The 17,812-nt window shown below is 56.5% G+C and overlaps 1 protein-coding gene across 1 annotated transcript; it reads left to right on the forward strand.

Moving 5' to 3' along the window:
• Positions 1-13,770: 13,770 nt before the first annotated feature.
• On the forward strand, positions 13,771-17,126 carry RBM15 (RNA binding motif protein 15). Its single transcript, XM_048925854.1, has one exon. It carries the CDS (start codon positions 13,878-13,880, stop codon positions 16,737-16,739), a length of 2,862 nt encoding a protein of 953 aa, XP_048781811.1. The 5' UTR covers positions 13,771-13,877; the 3' UTR covers positions 16,740-17,126.
• The last annotated feature ends 686 nt before the right edge of the window (positions 17,127-17,812 follow it).

The following is a 17,812-nucleotide window of genomic DNA, read 5'->3' on the forward strand; positions in this document are numbered from 1 at the left end:
TCACAGCTCCTCTAGGTACAAACCCAGCACGAGCCAAGCAGGAGGAGGGTTGGGGCAAAGGGTGGGGAAGGGGGTTGCCATTTCTGTACACCCTCTGCTTTCTTTTCCCTGCAAAATCTCCCCCTCTCACGGGTGAGCGTTTTTAGTTTGTATTTAAAGCAAAGAGCAATCGGGGAGGGCAGGCAGGTGGAGCAGGAGGGGGCACCTGGGGGCACACAGCAGGCCTGGCAGGTTGGCAAAATGGGCAGGAAAACCCAATGTGGAGGGAGCTGGGGGGGAGGGAGGGATGGTGACAGCATCGCTGGCCTCGGGCTGGGATTAACTGGTGGGTGCAGTTAAAGGAATTTGAACCAGCCAAAGACGATGCTGTCAATAAACACAGCTTCATGGCAGCATGCTGAGCACCACAGGAGCATCACAAACCCACTGTGAGCACACAGCCATCCCTGTCTGTCCCCATGTGTCCCCCCCCCTCCCCGCTGGGATGCACCGGGCTCTCAGTCTGCTGGGGTTTGTGCTGAGGGTTTGGCGAGGAGGGCGAAGGGTGGTGGGGTTGGTTGTGTCCAATTCCTGCTCATTTCATGTGATGAAATCTAATAAATCAATCAAGCCTGGAATGGCTTTTCTTTACAGTCAAGGAATGCAGCCTGCACCCCATGTTTAGCTGAGCCATGCAAGCTTTGCATGGGTTTATTTTATCCCGCTGGCTGTTCGCAGCCAATGTCCTTAATGCTGCCATCCATCTGGGGGTGGGAAGTCTGGATTCAGCCCCGGCTTGCAGCCAGGTTGCTGCAGCTCTGGGTTTTGTGCCTCAGTTTCCCCCTCTGGATGCCGCTTCCAGTGAATGGTGGACAGCTGGCAGCACGCCTTTATAACAGAGAGACGCCTGTGGATTCTGCAAAAAGGCACTCGGAGGCAGCTGAGGACAGCCCTGCTAATTGCAGAGAGCAGAGCATGCTCTCGTTTGCCTATTACGGTCCCAGCACTGACGCGTGGCTCCAGCGCTGGCAGCACCCACAGCCCTAATGTCCCCTTTTGCTGGACACCCCTTTGGTTAAACCTCACCCAGCTGCTGGCACCCAGTGCTGCCTTTTTCTTTGCCTTCACCCCCAGCGAAGGGCATTTTGGAGAGGTGAAACAACACCCGAAGGGCCGCGCGATGCGCAGCATCCCATCTCACGCTGCTCCTTTCCCTCCATCCCTTGTGCAAGGCTGCCCTCCCCACCCCTCCCCAAGGGCTGAGACCCCACCATCGCATCCCCCACCCCCTTTTAAAACGATTCTTTTCCTTTTTTTTTCAGCTGATTCATGAAATCTCGGCGCTGGCAGCGCTGCGTGGCTTTAAGCTGTTTACGCGAGCTCAGGAGGCGACAGCGAGGGGTATTTTTAGCTCGCCGGGTAGCAGAGCAGGATTAAAATGCAGTCAGTGTTACAGACGCTGGGGCTGAATCAGTATTCCTGCACAAACCTCTCCGTGCCAGCATCTTCCATTGAGTGTCTGAAAAAGCCGAGTTTCCATGGAGACCCGGCTCCAGGGCAACCCGATTCCTCGTTAAAAAGCAGCAGGTAGGAGCGGTGCGAGGCACAGCCGCGCTCCAGCTGCGGGAGGAGAGAGCTGGCGCAGCCCCGTCCTCGTATGGGATGCAGAGGGGAGGGCGCCGGGCTGCAGAGCGATGTCAGATGGGGGTCGGGAGCAAATCGTCCCCTCCTGCTCCATGCCATCCATCCCTGTGGGCTGCTGGTTTTTGGGTTGCTGGAGGACGGCTGTTGGTGTGGGGAAACGAAGCGATGCGATGAATTTGGGTTTGCGCTGCTGTGATGGTGGGAATTTGCCCCCCAGCTCCAGCAGTTCGATGAGCAGATCCTATGCTGGGGTCGGTGTCCTCCCCTCGAGGGGCTTCGTCCCCTGGTTGTCTCCAGCCCTGTGTGGGAGCAGAAATGCTCTGTGAGGATGAAGGTGGATGCTTGGGGCTGCACCGCTTCTCCCCTCTGGGTTTACCTGTTGGCCACGTGGAGAAATCAGCCACAGGAGTCTCCCATAGAGATGAGACCAAACGTCACTGATTTCCTTCTCCTGCTATCTGAAGTAAAAGAAAGCGGTGAATTCTTGCTGGACATTTGCTAAGGTTATCCTGCTTGAGCTCTGTGGTCCGGGCTCAGCTCAGAGGAATGGTGACAGTGCTGGGAAAGGAGCACAGAACTGCCAGTGTGGCACTAGGGAGGGTTTGGTGAGACGCTCAGTGCTGGGCAATGAGGGCATCAGCTGCTCATCCCTGGGCCAGTTGGTCTGCAGCCTCACTGAAGGGGTTTTAATGGGTCAGGGAGATGGGTCATATGGGGAACATCAGGACCTGATTTCTTCTTTTATGACCCCAGCAGTGGGGTCCTGCCTCAGACTTGGGTTTTCCAAGCAATCCTCATTTCTGGATCTGCTGAGATCCAAGCTGGAGCTGCAGGGCTTCCTTCTGGTTGCTTTGCCTGTATTGCGATGGGACTTTTCCCTTGTGGCGTGCAGCTTCTGGGCAGGGATAGGATGGAGCATCTCCAGAGGAAACAGTGCCAGTGCATCTGACAGGGGTCCCTAAGGGCTTCCAGACCCAGAGTGAGGTCCCACAGCAGGACTTGAGGGCAGCAAGGCTGCATGGAGAGGTGGGACGTGAATGGAGGAGGGATGGAGCACCCATCAATCTCACAGCAAGGCCGCGGATCCAAGGCAGCAAACCCCAGATGCCATCAGGTGCCTCCAAGCCACCTCCTCTGCACTGTGGTTCAACATTTTCATTTTCCAAACCATTCCAGAGCAGCCGTGGTGGAACAAATCTGCTCAATTCTCAAAGCGGGGGTTTGTGATTTTCCCATCCTTCACATAAGGGGGAAAAAAATAATAATAAATAAATAAAAAATGAAAACCTGTCCGCAGGAAAAGCTTCTTTGGTTTCTCAAAGGCTTTTTCAATAAGAGAGAAATGGCTGTTTAACACCCCGTGTCCTCGGAGCAAAATCTGAGTTGAGGACCCGTGTAGAACAAAATGATTTTTGCAGCAGCTTTTCTCAGCCTGATGCATTCACACTTCAGCCCAACCAGAATGCTTTCAGTGGAAAGGTTCCTTTTGATCTAGAAACTGTTGTCTTTGGCTTTTCTTAATTGAAAACCGCTTCTATTTTCACTTAGAGCTGCTCTGCCATCCCCAGCCTGCATGGAACCACTCGCATCCCCTGCCTTGTTATCCAGGACTGGGAGCAGCCGCTGTGAGGGGCTTTGAGCACAGGGTGTTGCTGAGGCACAGCTGCAGCATTGAGACAACAGTTGGTTTGTCCTGTTCTGGGTATTAAAAGGGGGAAAAAACCACCTGTATTTCAACCCAGCTCCTTGATTTTTGGCTGTGGTGCCCGTGGGGTTGTGGGGATGCTGCTGGAGGGACTTCAGCACATGAGGTTCTCTGCTGAACTGATGATGGCTTTCTTGCAGCCACGGGTCAACACAGCACCCTGTGATGCTGCTGGGGTTGGCACCCACTGGGTGCCAGGGTTGGGTGTCCCTGGGGCTGGGGATTGAGCTGAGTGCTTCCCTAACCACGGCCTCTTTGGTGCACACATCTGCAGGAGGCTGCAGGGAACACGTGTGCGCGCCTTGCCTCTTATCACCACCGCCTGCCCCGGCTGCTCCATCATTTCCTTGTTGTTTCCTCCCAGGGTGAGCTGCTCTGCATCTTTGCTTTCTGCTCACACAAAACGATGGTTGCAGAACTGTCTGCAGCGAAATAATAAAATAATAATAATAATAATAGAACAAAGCAACAACTGCAACAACAACAAAACCCGACAAACTGCAGCACTCCAGGCATCCATTGACACAAATATCATTCAAACACCCCTAAAGTCTCCACCATGCAGAGCTTCTCTTGGTCAGGGGGGGCTTTGCTGCTCTGCTGCCAGCACTGCAGCCATGGGGGTGGGTGTATCATACCTCTGGTGGGGAATGCTGCTTGCTTGAGCACTGCAGTGCCCTCAATCTTGCGTTAGGATCCCTCATAGGAAGGAAGGAGAAGCCCAAAGAGCAGACTGTTGTAAGGATGCTCTGGTTGCTGCCTGCTGGGCTAAGCACTGCATACCACACTGGTTTGCAAGCAACTCTGCAAGGCTGTTGCAGCACGCTGCAGGGCCAGGGGAGCATCGTGCCCTGCAAACCTCACTGTGTGCTCCTCACTGCAGCCCCCTGCTCCTCTGCACTGCACTTCTAGCTGCCATTCGCAGCTCTTTGTTATTTTCTGCTGTTCGTTTTTAAAGACAAAAAGAAAAAAATAGCTGACAGCATCCCGCTGCTCATGGAAGGAAACTATTTAGGGACACAACCAGTGGGTTTTGGAAAACGTACCACAAGAGGAGAGCTGTGCTTCCTTCCAGGCTCTCTCCCTGCGATGCAGCGGCCGCTTTGCTGCCAGCTCAGCCGGGCTCCTCCAATTTCCAAGTGGAATAATTGGGAGTCAGCTGGAGCCGGGGGCTCTTTGTGCTTCCCGAGCCTTTGTCCCTCTTGGAGAAGGACGTCACCCTCCTGGAACTGGTTTGAACACGTCTTCGGAGCTGGCTGATGGGTTTGGCAGGGCTGGGTTTGGGGGAAGAAATGGGTTTTTGAGAGGTTGGGCTGGAAATCGGTGGTCTTTGAGATCACCTCCAAGCCAAACCGTTCTGTGATTCCATGAACGCCTCCAGAGCCGAGCTGGGAAGCGATCAGAGAGGAGACGAGGAGATGGGCAGCTCTTGGCCGGTGCTGTCCTGCAGGGGGTGGACAGAGAGGACCCTGCTTGGTGCCCCCCATCCTCTGCTAAAGCCTTCAGAGATGTGGGCTGAAGGTGGCTGTGGGGCTGTGCTCTGCTTGCTGGCAGTGCTGCCATCCCATGCTGGCAATTCACGGTTTGGAACTTCTAAATTTGGCTCTTTTGGGGTGAATGGTGGGGAAGGAGGAGCACAGCTCTTCTCTCTCTCTCTCGCTCCATTGTCGGATCAAAGTCATCCCGGCTTTAAAGGCTTCCCATTCAGCGCGGGGCCAACAGGGAGCAGGATCGTTAAAACGTCCGAGCACCGCCTTTCCGTGCTTTGAAATCACTCGGGATCGCTCCAGCTCTGCACAACCACCCTGAGCAGCTCCTGGGCCCGGCCACGTGTCCCAAAATGCAGCTGTCACCGGGCTGCAGCCTGCAAGCTCACCCCAGTGAGCCTTCTGGGGGCAAAGCAGCTCCCTTCGCTCCTGAGGATGCTTTGTTTATCTCTCCGTGCACAGGAAAACAGCTCTGCCTTGCCAAGGCAGCAGCACGAGCATCTGCACAACGTCCATGGGCCCAGTTTTGCACCATCTGGCAGAGCCAGGATGCTGCTGAACCACCCTGATGGCAAAGGGGGGCAGCAGCCGAGGGGCAACGGGAGCTGCTCAGGGAAGAGCCCGCACTGAGGACGCTGCTCCGGGCAGATCGATGCTAATCCCATTGTGTGCACTGCAGAGCTGGCAGCAGAGCAGGAGGGCAGCAGGGACAGCCCATCCCCAGCCCTGATTGTGCCACTGGTGAGCTCAGGATGCAGCACTTCACCCCCAGGCTCAGCTTCTCCATCCCAAATCCTCCTTTCTGTGCCACCTCCAGAAGGCAGCTCCGCTTTCCCTCCTGATTATTATTATTTTTTATGTGGCTAGGAGAGACCATTGTGTTCGACCACTCTGACTTCCTGCATTAGGCAGGCCGTGAAGCTCCACGTGGCACTGAGCCTCATCATTAGCATTTATTACTGCGGAGGGAACGAGCACAGAAAGCACAGCTCCACGGGTGGGGAGCTTTTTAAAGCAATCACCTACGGCCACGCAACCTGTTATGAAAACTCTCTGCATAACCGAGCTGGATTTGTTACGTGACACGTGGGTAATTAGAGGGAAATCAACGTCTCTTGATGAGATGAGAGCCCACCGTGTTTGTTCTGGAAACGAGGGGTGTCAGTGGTGTTGTTGGGGGTGTTTCCCCCCCCTGGGGGCTGTGCAGGAGAGGATGAGGGTGGTAGCAATGCTGCCTGATTCCCAGGTAGGAAGCAGCAGTGCTAACACTGGCTGCTCAGTGGTAGATTTGCCCAATCATCCTCCATGCTCAGTGCTTTGATTCCAGTTTTTCTCCTCCTGCATCCCAACCCCACTGAGGTCCAGCCCAGGTAGGAGCTCTCTGGACACAAAGCAGCTGTTTGATTTGGGAGGAAGAGGGATAGAAGACCCCAAATTGTTGAGGACACAGTGAAGCTTTGGGCAGCTCGGAGTGGGGTTTAAGAGGTGATCAATGGGTGTGCGATGAGACAAACCTGGGGAGCAGAGCAGGAGGGAGGGATTGAGCTTGGTGCAACGTATGAGCTGCAGTCCATCTCCTCCCCATCCCTCCCTCCCCTCAAACAAGCACCTGGCTTAGCCTTAACTCTGCCCACCTCTCCTTCTCCCTCCCCATCACTGCAGGATGGCTCCTCTCCCCATTCACCCTGCTGCACCCAAAGCCACCTGCTGACCCAGGTAAGACCTCCAGAACTTCTGCAAGCCAAACTGAGCTGCTAAAAGGTCTGGGTGAAGTTGGCATCTGGGTTCTCTTTCTCCCTTCTGCACAATGAGGGAGGATGAGAGAACTCAAGGAGCCAGCAGGGCAGGGTCCAGCCCTAATGCTGTGCCCCAGGTGGTGGCATGGGGAGAAGGAGGGAAGAGACAAGAGGCTGGACTCATCGAGGCATTCACAGCCTGGCTTCCCTCCTCTCTGATTTTGTTTAAATTAAGCCATCTGCCCACATTAAATGGTAAATTATCTCAGCTGCTGCCTGTCTCCCTGTGGGGAAAGCAGCTAGAGGAGGGAGGAAAGGGGGGCAAAGGCTGCAGAGCTGCCTCTGGCTGGGACCTACGATGCTCTCGTAGAGGTGCTGCCTCTGATGTATGCCAGAAGTCAGACCCAGGTAAACCAGATTCGCTCCTTTGTCCTTGGCACAGGGCTGAGGGCTGTCCCTGATCCACCTGATGATGAGCAGCAAGTCACAGCGAGAGTCAGCTCGTGTCCTTGGGCGTCCTCTGGGCACAGCACTCAGTGGAGCGGGGAGATGGGAGCCCATATGAATCTTCAGCTCAGAGCAATGAAGGAATCCAGTGTACCGGGACGGCAGCACCAGAGCTGCCATGAGGAATGGGCAAGGCAGGACCTGGGTTAGGTCAAGGGAGGCTTGTGCCTGATTATTATTATTATTTTTAATTATTATTTTGCAAGTGGCATCAGCAAAAGGATGGCTTGTCATCATGTTCACTGAGCAAGAGCCTTCTGGTCCTCTCTGAGCGCTGGGGGGCTCTCTGGTGGATGTCTGTCCCCAGGGAGCCCCATGCCCTGTGCAGGGTCAGACCTGGTGTGCCTCTTCTCACTTGGTATAACATCAGGTGAAGCTGTAGGGTCGCCTCTGCTGCCATCCCCAGAGGCATTTCGGGGCACCTCACCTCAGCCTCTGGGCTGTGATGTGTGGGTGCTGATGGGCTCCCAAGAGGAAGCTCCTGGATCCATCCCACACTGAAATAGGGATGCAGCAGTCAGTGGAGCATCCCCAGGGCAGGGCGAGAAACGAGGCTTTGAAATCTTGGGATTAAAAGCAAGCTGTGCATTTTCCCCTGTCCACACCTCCTCTCTCCCACCTTCCAGCCATTATTTGTGAGTTATTTTCCAATCAGCAGGCTAATATTCACAGCAGCTTGAGTCTGAGGTGTGAGAAACAACGGCAGTGCCAAAGCTCTGAATGTGCAGCAGGCACCCAGGGTGGGATGGGTGGAATGCAGCAAGAGTGTCAGCAGCAGTTGTTGCATCTCCTTGGAGTGATGGTGACCTGATTGCTGGCAGCCTTTAGCCTGGGCTCATTAAACACCAGCAACTTGGGTCTCATAAAGGTTTCTGGAGAGATCCGGAGGAAAATCTCAGCTCTGAGCATCCTTGGGCTGTGAGATGTGTGCTCTTGCATCCCTGCTTCTCCATCTGCCCTGTTGGATGGTTTGGAGGAGGCTGAATGGGAAACGCAGGCTGGATCCCAGTGGTGGAATGCAGGGGTCAGGATGGGGCTGTTCTGCTGGGGTGATGCAGATGGGGGGTTAAATCCTGCCCTGGGCTGGGGGGGCTCTGGTGCGGTGTGCCTGCCATCATAAAGGCCAGCAGAGCTCAAGCAGGGGGGAAGTGCTGGATAAAAGGTAATGGTGGGTTGCAGGTTGGGGAATTCAGGTAGGAAGAGGTAGAAAACCACAGAGAGAGAACAGAGGAGAGGGAAAGAGATTTTCCCCCCTTTTTTCCTGCTGGAAGACAGCGGGAGATGCTTCACTTTTCCAGCAAAGCCACCGAAAAGATCCAGGCAAAAACCGAAGTGCCCAAAACAAAGCAGTTGGAGGCGAGGGGAGGGAGAAAGGGATGGGATGGATGGAGCTCAGAGCCCAGCAGTTAATGGCCTGTGAGCAGGATGGATGGCGAGGGTGGGGGGCAGAGCCTGAAGGGCAAATCCAACTGCAGGAAAGATGAATGAGGGCACCCAGGATGAGCACTGCAGCTTCCCAAGGGCACAGCAGGAGGATGGGGCTGTGATGAAAGGGTTAAACAAACAAAGCGCTCTCTCCTCATTTTCCAGCAAACATTTGGGCTTTCTGCTCCTTTGTGTGCCTCTCCTGGCAGTGTTTAGGTGCAATAAACCCACATGTGTGCAGTCAGTGCCCTTCCCTGAGGGCTGCCGGGGGAAATAAACCCCCTCCATCTGCAGGGCCTCTGAGCCGCGGGATGGGTGATTATCCACAGGTGTCAGGCGGGGAAACTGAGATGCAAAGCAGTGGGATGGATTGGAGCAAGGTGGGAGGAGAGCCGGCAGCGGGGCTGCAGTGTTTGCTTTGAGGGTCGCCTCGAACCATGACGATCAGGGCAGAGTCTGTGCTGAACTGTGCTGAAGTCTCCCCTGGAGCTGCTTTCAGCCCGGGTTCTCTGTGCTCTCCATCAGCTCTGCTCTTTTTTTGGATGGCTTTTTTTTTTCTCTGCACCCAGCCGGGCATCCGTCTGCAGACAGGAGAGATGAAAATGAGCTCTCATCTTCTGCGGAGGAGAAGTTCATGGAGAGAGATGGAGGAAAAGCGAAGGGAAATTAAGCAGAAATAGCTTCGGGGTCATTTAAAAATATCCCCACGGCTCCCTGAAATATAGACTGAGCAAGAATTCATAGTCCATGGCTGAGGGAGCTCCAGGCACCGAATGTACAGAACGGTCCTTGATGAAGACCCATGGGATGGGCTGGAAGGGAGAGGTTGTGGGGATGGAGGGGGCAGGTGAGGGCTGCAGGCAGCTCCCAGCCCCCCCTCTCCCCATGCCCACCCGTGTGATGATGCACTGGGGGATGAAGCTGCCATGGGGTGATGTTCAGGGGGTGCCAAGCACTGGGATGGCAGCAGCGTGGTGCTCCTTGCATCGTCCAGCCTGTTGGTTTTGAGATCCTGCTTTCCATCTTGCTGTGCTTCAGGAGTAAGGAGCCCCCCCTTGTTTCTAACAGCATCCTGGACTGAAGGAAGGCTAAAAAGACAGGTCTGGATCAGCCAAAGCCCATGAATTATTCACTGCTTCTCCGAGTTGCAGAGGATCCCATTACAAGGTGCAGAAGGGTCTCCTTCAGCAGCACAGCCTCACCCAGAGCTGTCAGCTCAGAAACCCAAGAGCCGGAGGGATCTCAGCTCACACCTTCCTTCCCCAGGGCCAGCGCTGCTCCCATAGCGAAGGCAGGCAGGCTTTGACTTTGGGGCTCTGCCCGAAGGTTGGTGGGTGTCTCCTTACAGACCCGATTATTGATTGTCTGCTGCCTGAATTCCCACCCTGTCCAGATTGTAACTGCTGCCCTCGAGATGACGGATGGAGCTGCCAGCCTCTGATTTATTTTAATTGCCATCTTCCCTTCCCTCTGGCGATGGAGAGGCACCGTGCTGGGGTGCTTGAGCTGGAGGCTCTGGGGGCATCTGGGTGTTATTATTATTATTGTTTTGAGGTTGTCTGGGTTGGAGCATCCTCTTTTCCTGTCTGTCTGGTAAAGGAAAAAGTCCCTCTGAAAATACACGGTCTGGGCACATGGGGGCCATCTCCTCGGTCCCCATGTGAGGGTGCTGAGCTCTGCAAGCTGCTGATCAGCTCATCCCTTTGTGGTTGCTTGTGCAAAAGGCTGAGAAGCACCGTTTGCTGCAGGCTGCACCCTTGCTTCCCTCCCCACCAGGACAGTGGGGAAAGGGCCTGAGATTGTGCTGGGAGCTGGGCTGGCTTTGCACAGCATCTCTTAGCGTTGCCTCTCCCTCTCACAGCAAGCAGCACTCATCCTGCAAGCACGTCATGCTTGGCAGTGACCACAGCTTGCAGCAGAGATGGAGGCCTCCCCTGTATGTCCCCTCTGTCCCTATCCAAGGAGAGTTCTCTGCCCAGGATCCCTTGCTGGGGCTGAGCCCTATATCAGACATTTGGGGGGCTATGTGAGGTTCCCTTGTCCAGAGCTGCCACCTGTTTGCAGGTCATGCAAGGCTGCTGCAGAGCTCACTCATCACATCATGGCGCAGCAGCGTGTTGCCGTGCAGTGACATGGCAAAGCATGGAGCAGAAATTCCAGTGCTTAAAGGCACCGGGCTGAAACTCGTCTGCTGAGCGTGAGGACTTCGCCATCCTTCTGCAACGGGTACCCAAAATCTTCTGCCTCCATCCCAATAGATATCACTGGATGGGGATGGGGAATGGCAGGAGGGATCCCTGATGGATCCTGGGCTGCAGTGCAGGATGTGGCCCTGCTCTGTGCTCCTCATGCTGCCTTAATTCTTTCCCCTCTTTGGGGCTTATTCTCCCCTTTCTATTCATCTCCGAATGCTAGGTGGAAAGTGAACAATTACTGCTCTAACGGCTCCGCGAATTCCTTTGTGACTTATCAAAGCCGAGAGATATGGGCAGAGGAGGAAGGGCGATGAAACGCAGAGAGAAGCGAGAGGGAGCGATCTGCCCAGGGCTGGGATGGGGTACAGCGGAGTCGGATCCAGGTCCGGCAATTCCTGGGCTGTCGCTGCCCTCTGCCGGCTGCGGGGGCCGGGGAGCAGCGGGGTGCCGGGATGCTCACAGAGGATGCTGCCAGGTCCTTGCTGCTGTGCAGTTCGTGGGATTGGTGCTGAGCTGGGCTGGATGTTGGAGGAATGGAGGTTGGCTTCGGCTGTGCAATTAGCTGATTGACTTCAGAGCGTGGGGAGGAGAGCAAAGGGAGGAAAGGCGGGCGGTGGGGCGAGCTGTTCTCACTGGGCACGTTCAGGTGTGGAAGCACAGAGCCGACCTCAGACTCTGCTATTCGGGCTGCAGGATGCAGCCTGCTCCTCCTGGCTTTCCTCGAGGTGCTGTGAGCTGTCTCGTGGTTTGCTGCCAAGCCTCACCAGGAGCCCATGGGGTGGATGTTCTCCAGCTATTCCTTCTGCTGGCCAAGGCAGACAGCGTCACATGAATTGCAGTGAGCGTGTGGGGGAAGCTGAGGTCGGAGTGCACGCCTGCTCACTCTTGCACTGCAGAGAGGCTCCCAGGAGGGCTCTTGTGGCTTTGCCTAAGTGAAGCTAACACATTTCGACATCTCTAATGGCCAGCTGGGATGCGAGTGGATCTCCAGGAAGAATGGAGGCTCGTCTGGATGCAAACCTGCCAACGGGCCAACGCCTCCCCAGCGGAGATGCTCAGAAGCCATCAATGCAGGGGGCTCGGCACCCCTTTGCCTCTCCTCCTCTGAGACCATTTCTGCCCTGGCTTTGAGGAGAAGATGCTCAGTTAAAGCCTAGAGAAGGGTTTCTGCAGAAAACAGCACGTTTCACTGCTCCTGCAGCACCCAAGAGTCCCCCAGGATGAGTGTGGCTCTGCAGAGGGACCCGGAGGGCCGACTCCCACTGACTCCAAATGTAATTAGACATCTACATCTAGGCCAGGGGCTCAAGGGCCATCTGGCACTTTAATTATTCATGCACGTAAGTAAACACAGACAGAGCGCTCGTTATCTAGCTTGGGCCTGGGGAGCCATTCCTGCTTATGCAGAATCATTTCTCATGGTCTGACACAGCATGCGCTTCTCCAGGGCTTACTTTGGGTGCTGCATTATCTTTCCCTACCCCCAAACTCCCCCCTTCCAAAGGTACCAGTGCCTCCAAACCACCCATTACACAAATCCACATCTGCCGTTGGCTGATGAAGGGGTGGATAAACTTCAGAGGAGAAGTCCCTGCTTGGAAGGAGCGGATCTGGAGGAGGGAAATGAGCTGAAGTGCCTGCCAGGAGAGCCGTCCCTCTGGCGATGCGGCCCAGTGCTCCCCCAAGGTGTCTTTTAAGCTGTGACTCATCAGCTGTGGAATTTTAATTTCTGGGTTTCACTCCCAACCTGAGGACCTTGGCAGTTAGAAATCTCCAGCATTCGAAGCCTTTCCTCTCGAGGCCGTGGAGCTGTGCCACGTCCGACCAGATGTAGCCTCCAACGCAAAGCTGCAATGTGGCAATGGAGGATTCCCCCCCACGTTTCGATCTCACCTGGCCAAGGAGCAACTCCTCAGCCATGGGACACCCATGGAGGGCTGATGAAGGGGGTTAGGGTTATCCGTTCTAAACCAAAATGTTGGGGTTTTGTTTTCAACTCTGGAATGTTCTGCTCCCCAAAGCACGCTGTGGGTTGGATCTCCTTCCTGAAGCTCAGGGTGCAGAATCCTTCCTAGCAGCACAGGTCCTGGAAGGGAGGCATACAATGCTGACAGGGCAGTGATTTTCCTCTGGGGGAAAGAAGAGGCCAGGCTCTCTCCTCCTGTCGTGTCTCCCCAGGAGAGCAGCGATAGGAGCTCATTTTCCGAAGCCCAGCTTATTTCAAGCAATTCCCATGGCTCCTAGCCCTATATTTAGACACCAGCTATTTACCCACAGCTCAAACCCACTCAGTTTTGCGAGGCTCGCTGAACCGCGCCTGTCAGATGGAGGAGATGCGACAGGGCGACACAAACCCTAACGGGCTGCTATTAAAAACCCCGACTCACTTCTCCGTTGGACGCAAACGTCCCGGGGGAGTGATCCCGTTACTGCCCACCTCCCCGAGAAGACCAATCAAGATCAGAGCGCTCCTGACTGACGACCGCGTTAGCCAATCCGCGTGCTCCAGGCCGCATCCAATCAGATGCCTGGGGAGATTTTCTCTTCCAATGGTAAACGAAGAGCGGAGCGTGAGCAGCTGCCCGCGCTTCTTTAAGAGTGGCGTTGGCTTCAGCCAGTCAGAGCTGGGCAGGCCGGGTTAGCAGTGGCCAATGGAGAAAGGGGGCGGGTAAAGTGCTGCTCGCGAGAATTTGAGAGGGACGACGGGAACCTGCGGACCAATGGAGAGCGGTGGGGCGGCAGGGCCGCGACAACTGGCAGGTGAGAGAGCCAATCGGAAGGAGGAGAGGATTTGGCCCAATGACCAATGAGTAAAAGAGGTCCCTCGCCGCCGAGCCGCTCCTAGTGACAGGAGAGCACGACCAATCAGAAGGCCGCGCCCTTTCTAACTATCCAATGAGATAGCGGGGCGGGGCGGACGGGGGGCGGCTCTTCCCGGCGCGCGAGGCCGGCCCGTAGACGGACATCTCCCTGAGTCAATGGGAACGAGCATCGAGAGGGCGGCCGGGCGGGCCTTCCGCCCGGCGGGAGAGAGGGGGTGGGGGCGAGGCGCCAAACGGCCAATGGGCGCCGAGGGGGCGGGGCCGGCGGCCGCCGCGGCTTCCAAGATGGCGGCGGATGCGTGAGCGCGGCGGTCAGTCCGTCGGTGAGGCCGCCGGGGCGCAGGGCCGGGCGGGAGGCGGCCCCGCCGGCCGCCGCCATGAAAGGCAAGGAGCGCTCCCCGGCCAAAGCCAAGCGGTCGCGGGGCGGAGGGGGCGGCGAGGACTCGGCCTCCTCCTCCTCCTCTGCGCGCGGCGAGCGGAGCAGCAAGAAGCCGAGCGGTTCCGGCGGCGGTTCCAACGGCGGCAAAGCGGCGGCGGCGGCGGCTTCCAACGACAGCAACAGCGGCAGCGGCCGGCGCGGCCCGCACACGGACAAGGCCGCCCGCGCCGGCAGCCGGGAGTACGAGAGCGGGGCGGCGGCGGCGGCGGCGGCGGGCGGCGGGGGCGGGCGGCACAGCTACGGCGGTAAAAGCGCGGAGCCGTCGCGGAGCGGCAGCGGCCGCGGAGCTGAGTCCAGAGCGGCGGTTGCAGCCCAGTCGTCCTCCTCGTCCGAGACGGGCGGCGGCGGGGAGTACAAGACGCTGAAGATCAGCGAGCTGGGCTCGGCTTTGAGCGACGAGGCGGTGGAGGACGGGCTGTTCCACGAATTCAAACGTTTCGGCGACGTGAGCGTTAAAATCAGCCGCCTCCCGCCCGGCACCGGCGCTGCTGATGAACGCGTGGCTTTTGTCAACTTCCGCCGGCCCGAGGATGCCCGAGCTGCCAAACACGCCCGCGGCCGCCTTGTGCTGTATGACCGCCCGCTGAAAATCGAGGCCGTCTACGTTGGGAGCAGCGGTGGGAGCAGCCGGAGGCGGAGCAGCCGTTCGCCGGCACTGCTGGATAAGGAATCTCCCTATGGAACGACCGCTGTGGGGCTGGCGGCAGCGGCGGCTGCTGTAAGGCATCCTGCAGCTGGGGCGACGCAGCGGGCTTTGTCCCCCGCCGGCAGCGGTGGGGCTTTGGGTTATCGGGACTACAGGCTGCAGCAGCTCGCTTTGGGCCGCCTGCCACCTCCGCCCCCTCTGCCCAGGGAGTTGGAGAGGGAGAGGGACTATGGGGGTTTTTATGAAGCGCGAGTGCGGCCGGCCTACGGGCTGGAACGGGTGGCCAGCGTGGCGGCTGCTGGGGGATTCCGTGGAGGAGGAGGCGGTGCTGGAGCTGCTGGCGAGGAGGAGATCAGCCCTGAGGATGACCAGAGGGCCAACCGCACGTTGTTCCTGGGCAACCTGGACATCACCGTGAGCGAGACAGATTTACGCCGAGCTTTTGACCGTTTTGGGGTCATTACTGAGGTGGACATCAAAAGGCCGGGGCGCGGGCAGACCAGCACTTATGGTTTTCTTAAATTTGAAAATCTGGACATGGCGCACCGGGCCAAGCTGGCCATGTCAGGAAAGGTGCTCCTGCGCAACCCTATCAAGATCGGGTATGGTAAAGCCACTCCAACTACCAGGCTCTGGGTGGGTGGTCTCGGGCCCTGGGTGCCCCTTGCCGCCTTGGCCAGGGAATTTGATCGTTTTGGCACCATTCGTACCATTGATTACCGCAAAGGTGATTCGTGGGCTTACATCCAATACGAGAGCCTGGACGCGGCGCAGGCGGCCTGCACCCACATGCGTGGCTTTCCCTTGGGTGGGCCGGACCGCCGCCTCCGCGTAGACTTTGCGGATACCGAGCATCGGTACCAGCAGCCCTACCTGCAGCCCCTGCCTTTGCCACCTCCTGCTCATTACGAGCTCGTGGCAGAGGCGGCTGCTTTTGGGGCTCACCGGGGAGCCCCTCCCGATCCGCTTCGGGGGGCCCGGGACAGGACGCCACCGTTACTCTATAGAGACCGTGACAGAGACCTTTATCCCGAGACAGAGTGGGTGCCACCCCCACCCCCTGTACGGGACAGGAGTAACCGAGCAGCTGCCTATGACCCACTGGAAAGCCTAGAACGCCGTCGGGATGGTTGGTCCTTGGAGCGGGACCGAGGGGAGCGGGAGTTGGGCAGTAGTAGGGATCAGCCTAGGAAAAGGAGGCTGGCCGAGGACGGAGGCCGGCACTTGGACCGCTCTCCGGACAGCGAGCGCTCCTCTTCCTCTCGGAAGCGGCACTGCTTGACCACGACCACACCGCCAGACCGCAGCCCTGAGCTCGTCGGAGGGAGGGAGCGTTACAGCAGCGATCCGGAGCGCTCGTCGTCCCGTTTGCTCCTCTTGGAGCGGCCCTCTCCCATCCGGGAGTCGCGGAGGGGCAGCTTGGAGAGGGGTCAGAATGAAAAGCGTGACCGAAAGAATTCCGCTGAAAGGGAGCGGAAACATCGCACTTCTGCAGCAGCTGCTGCACAGGAGTGCAAAAGCCCGGCCAAAAAGGATGAACGTGCTGCAGAGGGAGGCGGTGGAGGCTCTCGCCTCAAACCTCCGCCTCAGAAACAGCAGCAGGACGGAGCTTCGCAGGCTGGGGGAGCCCCCAAGCTGTGCTTGGCGTGGCAGGGGATGCTTCTGCTGAAGAACAGCAATTTCCCGTCCAATATGCATCTGCTTCAGGGGGACCTCGGAGTTGCCAGCAGTCTCCTTGTGGAGGGAGCGACTGGTGGGAAAGTAGCTCAGCTCAAGATCACCCAACGTCTTCGTCTGGACCAGCCCAAGCTGGACGAGGTGAACCGGCGCATCAAGGTGGCTGGTCCCAATGGCTATGCCATCCTTTTGGCCGTGCCTGGCACATCAGACAACCGCTCCGCAGCCGGGGCTGGCGAGGCCACCACCTCCACCCAGAGGCCGCTCAGGAATCTGGTCTCTTACCTAAAGCAAAAGCAGGCTGCTGGGGTGATCAGCCTCCCTGTGGGGGGCAACAAAGACAAGGAGAACAGCGGGGTCCTGCACGCCTTTCCGCCCTGCGACTTCTCCCAGCAGTTCCTGGACTCCACGGCCAAGGCTCTGGCCAAATCAGAGGACGACTATCTGGTCATGATCATCGTCCGTGGGGCATCCTAAGGCCCTCGTGTGCTCTGTACCCAACCCTGCCTACTCCTCCACACAGCCCCTCCAGCGTGTGCCAGGTGCTATGGGATACAGCCTTAGCCAGCCCCGTCGTTCTTTTAAATTAGATCTTTGTAGGTGATTTTCCTTGCCCGTTTTTTTTGTTGTTGTTTCGTTGGTTTTTTTCTTTGTTGGTTTTTTTTTTCTTTTTTTTTTTTCTGTTACTGCATTTTTCTATAAAAGTTAGAAGCCAGAAAAGGTTGGTTAGCCATTAGCGTGAGTAGGATGTTTGGAGCATCCCTTATCCGTGGGGATAGCAGGGAGGCTCGGCCTGCTTCGGTTTATGAGAGAAAAAAAAGAAAAAAGAAAAAAAGAAACAAAAAACCCCACAGCAAAAGACTGGGGAAGGGGGTGGGGGGGGGGGGGGGGGGGGGGGGGAGGGAAGAACAAACTCCCATCTTCCTCGTTTCGATTCGTGTCCTTTTCTCATTTCATGTATTTTTAAAGCAAGTCGGACAGCTCATCCTCTATTATAGAGTTCTGAACCGAAAAAGACCAGATTTAAAGCACTCAGTAGTTTGAATGGAAAAAAAAACAACCAACCCCACATCCCTGCTAAATGCAGCCTGGTGTCAGCTGTTGTTTTGAGTCGTGGTTGTGCTGTGATGGCCTCAGGCCCACATCGTCCCCTTCCTCAGGAGCCTGAAGGGTTTCCCTTTGAGTCCTATGGCTCGAGGTCGATGTCCTTCAGGTGAGCAGCACCTGCTCTTGGGTTCACTGCAGAACATGAGTTTCCTCTATTGGGTGTTTGATTCATCCGGCCCCCACAGAATGCATGCACTGAAAAGTATGCTTTGTTTGGGTTGGTTTTCTGAAAGCAACAAAAGCAAAACAGCAGGTGTATTTCTCCTCTTGCTCTCAGTTCTGTTGTATCCCATATATGCACTTTGGGTTTGTAGCAGTGACAATGTTTGGTAAATAGCTGAGGACTTTGTTACAAACCATGAATGTCTTGTGCTTACTCTGGTATGCAAGAAAACAAGGAGGTGCTTTAAGAATATATTGTGTTTTTTTGTTTTTACTGCCTT

Source organism: Lagopus muta, chromosome 24 (assembly GCF_023343835.1).
Source record: "Lagopus muta isolate bLagMut1 chromosome 24, bLagMut1 primary, whole genome shotgun sequence".
NCBI classification, from domain to species: Eukaryota; Metazoa; Chordata; class Aves; order Galliformes; family Phasianidae; genus Lagopus; species Lagopus muta.